The sequence below is a fragment of the Colobus angolensis genome, unplaced genomic scaffold (genome assembly GCF_000951035.1).
Source record: "Colobus angolensis palliatus isolate OR3802 unplaced genomic scaffold, Cang.pa_1.0 Scaffold187, whole genome shotgun sequence".
Lineage (NCBI taxonomy): Eukaryota > Metazoa > Chordata > Mammalia > Primates > Cercopithecidae > Colobus > Colobus angolensis.
Window position 1 is genome coordinate 1922745 of NW_012115010.1, and position 7041 is coordinate 1929785.

A 7041-nucleotide genomic window follows, 5' to 3' on the forward strand; every position below is an offset into this window, starting at 1 on the left:
AGTAGAGACGGGGTTTCACCATGTTGGCCAGGCTGGTCTTGAACTCCTGACCTCAGGTGATTCACCCATGTCGGCCTCCCAAAGTGGTGGGATTACAGGCATGAGCCACTGCACCCGGCCTCTAAGATCCTTTAAAAAAAAAATGTTTTTATCCCTAGGTACAAAATTCCAATGGTGCTACTAAGGCGAAGAGAATTCCAGGTCTTCGTGGGGTCTGCCTGACCTTAGTTGACAGCCTCACAAACAAGGAATGAAGAACTCAAAGAGGCTGCGGGTTTACTCACGTGAGGCAGCATGGCCCAGTGGGGGAGCTGAGAGGGTGCCTGCATCCCTGCATTGGGCTCAAGGGATTCAGACTGGGCTTTCAATGAGAGCCATGGGGACCCAGGGGGAAAGGCAAGGGAATTTTCAGGGCACTGAGTACTCCAGGCTACGCCTCCAGTGTGCTGGGAGCCTCCTGTGCCTTAGGCTCTTGAGAGTCAACCTATGCCCAAAATACCGGCAGAGCCAAGTGCCCACCTGTGTGTCTCCTGTCCTTGTGGGTGGCATCCAGGAAGTTTCTGGGTAGCAGAGATACCCTGTGGACTCATCCCCTCTCTCACCCCACTGGGACAGGGACTCATTTTCCCCCACAGGTTGATCCTCCTCTGTTTGTCAAACCTGGATTCTGGTTGGCTCCATGTCCTGGGGAATTCTGAGAACAAAGCTCCTTCCTTAGCTGGGCTGTGACAGTCCCTTCCACGAACCTTCTGCTTATAACAAGTGTTGCCAAAGGGTAACCTTGGACACATTCCGTAACTGCCCCCTCTCTAATTTTATCTTCAGTAACTCAGGAATATCAACACCTGTCCTGACCACCTCCCACTGACAGGCAAACTGTGCAAAGTAATAAAAGTGCTACAGGAGGAAGAAGGAGCCACTGAGTAACAGTGGCCCAGGGCGAGGCCAGGCATCTGGGCTGAAGTGCCTGCAATGGCCAGCAGGGGGAGCGCTCCCCAAACACTAGAGAAGCCCGGGGCCGTCCCTTCCCATACCTGCCCCCAGGATTATCTGCATGAGGCACAAAGGTTGGTTTCTACAGACCCTGGGCACTGCTGCCCAAATCCCCATGCTTCCTGGCCGTCCCATGGGGAAAGGGCAAAGTGCAAAATGATGTGGGCTGTTTCCCAGACACCCCAGTGGTCACTCACCAGTATACTACCACGGTGTGCTTCATGTACTTGAGCAACTTCTTGGTCTCAAACAGCAGGGGGATATCGAGAATCACGTAGCGGTATCCTGGGGAGAGGTTGGAAAACCCCCAAGTTCAATTCTGCAAGCACACGCTGGGGACTGATGATATGCTGGGCCCTACCGTCCAAGGGGCCTTCCAAGGACACACGTACCCTGCACACTAGCCGGTTCCAATGCCGTGCAGAGCAGAAGGCTGCAGAAAACCATTTCTGGATGGCTGATCAGGGAAGACCTTGTAGAAGGGCTGTCATTTGTGCTGGCCTTGAAAAGTGGGGGGCAGGTCTTTTGATACTTGAAAATGAGAAGGTGAAGATGAGGATTCCACGAATGAGGACCAGCATAGCATAAGGAGAGGGAGACTCAACTGTGCAGGCTGAAGCAGAGGCCTCAGGCCGTGTGAGGCAAGGAGGTGATCAGGGAAGGCACTAAGGGTTTAGTTCACCTTGATCTTAAATCTCAAGTTGTTATTTCTCAGAAAAAACAAACAAACAAACAAAACACCCAAAAGATAGGTTCACCCCAAAGAGCCTGTTGCAGGCCCAGCTCTGCTAACAAGAGCCAAGGTGGGCTGTCTCTACCAACTCTCCATGGGAGGCTCACATGGGGACAGCACCAGCAGAAGGAAGCTGCTTCTCCCATCAGAGGCAGACCTACAGCCAGGGTAAGGCCTGGATCTGGAGGCAGAGGGGGCAGTTATGACTAATACTGTATAACACTCCCACAGGGTAAAAGGCACTGGCTGGACCTCCTACTACAAGCCAAGGCCAGTCAAGGGAGGCACCCTCACCCACTGTGAGTGAGCACATCCCTAAGCTGCTGTGGGCTACACGCTTCTGGTCCTTTTTAGGTCAGTGACCCCTGTGCATGGGTACAAAGCTGGGAGGGCTCCGGGATAGCAAGGAGGGTAACGGACAGGGAAATGCTTCTCTGCCCAGAGACCCCTGGCCTGGCTGGGGCAGGAGACTGCACCCTTGGAGCATCCCACTCCAAACACTTCCAAGCACAGAACCAGACACACATCACACCAATTCCAGGGGTGTCATGGGCAACTGGCACTCAAAGTGATGCAAGGACAATAGGGGTAGGGGGTGGCAATCTCAGCTGCTTGGTTTCCTGTTCCCCAGGACCTGCTGCTCAGTAAGCCCAAGAGAAGCCCACTGTTGAACAAGGGGGTTAAAACCATGGGCTCTGATGATACACCTTGGTTGGTAGTCCCCCGCTTCCCCACCATGTGACCTTGGGCCCCCTTCTGTATAAACCTCATCTGTGTAAATGAGTAAAAAGAATACCTACTTCGGCCGGGCACGGTGGCTCAAGCCTGTAATCCCAGCACTTTGGGAGGCCGAGACGGGTGGATCACGAGGTCAGGAGATCGAGACCATCCTGGCTAACATGGTGAAACCCCGTCTCTACTAAAAAATACAAAAAACTGGACGGGCGAGGTGGCGGGTGACTGTAGTCCCAGCTACTCGGGAGGCTGAGGCAGGAGAATGGTGTAAACCCAGGAGGCGGAGCTTGCAGTGAGCTGAGATCCGGCCACTGCACTCCAGCCTGGGCGATAGAGCGAGACTCCGCCTCAAAAAAAAAAAAAAAAAGAAGAATACCTACTTCACAGGATGATAGTAAAGATGAAATGAGCCTTGAATACATGTGAACCACACAGCACCCTTCACCAGTTCCTCGCTAGGTGCCCCCAAATGATAGTTACTGCTGCAGGGGGAGGCCAGCAGTGCAGTGTGGCCCCCTAACTTGGAGCAGAAGCCAAGACCAGATCCTCTCTAGGCCTCTTATCTCCCTTTCCTGCTCAGCTCCCATCACTTCCTCTCCCCTCGCCGTCCTTCCTCCGGCCCCTCTGGGGAGTACATGGTCAGCTCTTTGGTTCACCAGCAAAGGGCTATTCAGCTGTCACATCCCTCCTGCTTGATAAGCTCTGCAAACCATCCTGACTCTATTAAGACATCCGTCTGCCTACACAGAGAAGTCCCCAACAGCTGGTGATCTTATCTGACGTTTGATTATACCAACTTTGACAGCTGTATTTGTTATACTCATCAGGGAAAAAGTGGGACTGCGGAAGCCACAGCTGTCGTCCCCATTTTTCACCTTATCGAGCTGAAAAGGGCTCTCTGGCTTTTATTTAAGTGGTGGTGGTTGGGGAGGCGGGAGGCTGGGTGGATAACACAGTGAAAGAGCTTTGGAGCGGGTGACATTATCCGATGTTTAATTTCAGAAGGGGAGAGCCAGTGCCACCTGGAAGCCCTGCAGATGCACCGGTAACTGGCCTGGGAGAGAATGCAGAAAGGGCAGGAATGAAAGGCAGACGACTTCGCTCTGGGTGGGGGACAGGAAGGATACTGATGCAGCATAGGAGGCAGCATAAAGAGTCCAGAGGGAGGACTCTTCTTGAGGGAGGCAGGGAGGAGGCCTGTGGCGCAGTGCTAAGAAGGAGCATACACGTTGGTTCAGCAGGCAAGATGTGGGAGCCAGCTCCAGCCCGGCCGGGAGGGGGTTGGGGTCAGCATCATGGATGTCTGTTGAGTCATCCCTCTTTTGGAGGCAGGTATTGGCCAGAGGGGGATGAGGGTGGGGGAGGTTGCCCACTCAAGGCATGACAGAATAAGGGGCTTGGCCATGGTCACAGTGTAAACAGCTCCCCCAGCCAGGCACAGTGGCTCAAGCTTGTAATCCCAGAACTTTGGGAGGGCAAGGCAGGCAGATCATGAGGTCAGGAGTTTGAGACCAGCCTGGCCAATACAGTGACCCCATCTCTACTGAAAATACAAAAATTAACCAGGTGTGGCGGCATGTGCCTGTAGTCCCAGCCACTCGGGAGGCTGGGGGCAGAAGAATCGCTTGAACCTGGGAAGGGAGGTTGCAGTGAGCCGAGATCGCGCCACTGCACTCCAGCCTGGGTGACAGAGCGAGATTCCATCTCAAAAAAAAAAAAAAACCTCCCCCATACTCTTGTGGAAGTAAAGTCTCAGTGTAATGACTGAGAGTGAGGAGACAAGCAGCCAGGCCTTCAACTTGGAGGACCAGGCTGGAGGCCACATGTGCCAAAGGCTGGCAGGCAAATCTCCAGCAGCCCTAGGCCAGCCTTTTGCCATTTTCCAAGCCACCACCCTCTATTCTCCCTCCCACTTCTCCTGGTGATTGACCCCATCCTGGAAAGTAAGCGTCAGGCCAGCCCTGTGCAATGCTGTCATGAAGAACACAGCTTAGGCCGGGTGCTGTGGCTCATGCCTGTAATCCCAGCACTTTGGGAGGACAAGGTGGGAGGATTGCTTGAGGCCAGGAGTTTGAGACCACTCTGGCCAGCATAGTAAGACCCCATCTCTAAAAATAAAAAAGAACAGGGCTTGAACCGTGGCATATAGCTTGGAAGAAGGTTCTTGCCAACTGGCCCCAGGTCCCTCCTTTTCAAATACTCCCCTCTTTTCCATCTGGGCACTGCCTGGCTATCCCCACACCTACACCTAACTCTCTATAGAGCCCAAGCTGCAGAGGATAGTCCCCACTTAGCACCCTTTCCCCACCCGCCCTGGCCATCTTGGTCCCTCCCCAATTTCCAGTCTACAAACTTGCTTTCCCAGATGGCTCAGCCAGACCCAAACCTCCCTGCAGTTTACATGTGTGATAACTGCAGTTTACATGTGTGATAACTGACAGTCACTGACCTGGACCCTCAGTCTTCCTAACATGCTCACGTTGGAATTTTTCTTTTTCTTTCTTTTTTTTTTTTTTTTTGAGATGGAGTCTTGCTCTGTTGCCCAGACAGTCTGAGTACAGGGTGCAATCTCGGTTCACTGCAACCTCTGCCTCTCAGGTTAAAGCAATTCTCCTGCCTCAACCTCCCAAGTAGCTGGGATTACAGGTGCACACCACCATGCCCAGCTAATTTTTGTATTTTTAGTAGAGACAGGGTTTCACCACGTTGGCCAGGCTGGTCTTGAACTCCTGACTGCAAGTGATCTGCCTACCTCGGCCTCCCAAAGTGCTGGGATTACAGGCACGAGCCACTGTACCCAGCCTCATGTTAGATTATTATCCCCGCTGCACAGATGGAAAAATGAGCTGAGGGCTAGATCACTCAATGAGGTCACACAGCTAGAAACTGTCAGGGTTGGGATTTGAACTCAGATCTATGGCTCCATTATTCACCAGCACTTATTACTCCCATCCCTACTAGAAAAACCAACTTACTTCCTGGGCTCATGGCTCGAAAGCCTCATGTGTCTCTTCTCTTTAAACTGTCACTCTCCTTAAGAGCTGAGGGCATGTGCTTCTTTCCTCTGGGGCTGGTACGGGGCTCTGCGTGGAGGGGGTGCCAGTAAGCAGCATGAACTCATCAGCTGGGATAACCAGCTCCCCTACACTGGCCAAACTTTCTGCAGAGGAGAAGGGCCCTGGCCCTGGAAGGAGAGGGTGTTGCTCCCAACCCTGCCCCGGGCCCCGGCACTCACCCCGGAGGAAGTACTTGAAGATCTCCTTCATCATCTCCTTGCGGATCTCAGGGTGGGTGATGGCGTTGAGCAGCTGCCGCCGGTCAGGTTGGTTAAAGATCAGATCCCCCAGGACCTTGCGATTTATGTCGCCGTTCTCCAGCAAGACCTCAGTGCCGAAGGCCTCTACGATGCGCCGGTGGGCAGGGTATCCTGGCTGTACAACTGTGGCAGGAGGAAAAAGCTGGGTCACTCCCTGGAGCCTCAGGGTCAGCCAGAGGACCTCAGTGACCAGGGGCAAAATGATAGGGGAACTCGGGTGCTTCTTTCAGGTGGAGCAAAAGCAAAATGAGGGGAGAGAAAGCAGTGAACGAAGAGCAGAGTGTACACGATCCCTTGCGCTGGTAATGGGGCAGAGCTAGGCGGTTTCTAAAAAGAGAAAAATAAATAGAAGAGCAGAGAAGGCAAGCATGGGGCAGAGACAGAAGTCAGACCAGGGTCGACAAGAGCCTTCCCCTCCTCTGAGACTTATAAAAAGGGAGGTGTGGCAGTAGGCCGGAAGCACGGGGAGCTGCTGTGCATGGACCTCCAACCTGCCCCTCCAACTCACCACGCCGGGCCATGACGTCCACGTCAATCACTGCACAGCCCAGCTGCTGGAACACCTGGATCACTGAGCTCTTGCCTGAGGCAATGCCCCCTGTCAGGCCCACCAGGAACATCTTCCCAGGAAAGATAGCTGTCCGCGAGACTTCAGAGCCAGGAGCCACAAAATCACTGGAGAGCAGGGCAAGCGTGGCCGATGGGGGCGGTCCACCAGAGGAGTGCCGGAAGAACCTGCCTGGGAGAGGCCAGTGGGCCTGATCAGTTTGGGCCAAAATAATTGGGAGAGAGGAGGCAAAGGAAGTAAAGGGAGACAGCTTGGCTGGGTAGGGACATGCCCTGAGCGTGGGGTGCTCTGGAGCCATCTGGAGAGGAGAAACTCTCCAGGAAAGGCCTCCAGTATTCTTTTAAAAACACTCACAAAGAAGGCAAATCCCAGCACTTGGGGAGGCCGAGGTGGGTGGATCATCTGAGGTCAAGAGTTTGAGGCCAGCCTGGCCAACATGGTGAAACCCCATCTCTACTAAAAATACAAAAATTTACCAAAAAAATTAGCGGTCTGGCGCAGCGGCTCAAGCCTGTAATCCCAGCACTTTGGGAGGCCGAGACGGGTGGATCACGAGGTCAGGAGATCAAGACCATCCTAGCTAACATGGTGAAACCCCGTCTCTACTAAAAAATACAAAAAACTGGACGGGCGAGGTGGCGGGTGACTGTAGTCCCAGCTACTCGGGAGGCTGAGGCAGGAGAATGGTGTAAACCC

The 7041-nt window shown here is 53.6% G+C and overlaps 1 protein-coding gene across 3 annotated transcripts in view; it reads right to left on the reverse strand.

Moving 5' to 3' along the window:
* DCAKD (dephospho-CoA kinase domain containing) overlaps positions 1-7041 on the reverse strand; it is a 44867-nt gene that overhangs the window by 6680 nt on the left and 31146 nt on the right. For 2 of the 3 annotated variants that reach the window (XM_011940135.1, XM_011940133.1), the window contains exons 2-4: positions 6286-6512; positions 5697-5900; positions 1191-1278 (exon numbers count right to left, since the gene is read on the reverse strand). In XM_011940135.1, coding sequence (XP_011795525.1) covers positions 1191-1278; positions 5697-5900; positions 6286-6397 — 404 coding nt within the window. In that variant the 5' untranslated portion in view covers positions 6398-6512. Of the gene's footprint in view, positions 1-1190; positions 1279-5696; positions 5901-6285; positions 6517-7041 lie in introns of all 3 variants that reach the window. The other variant, XM_011940134.1, reaches the window with a different exon arrangement.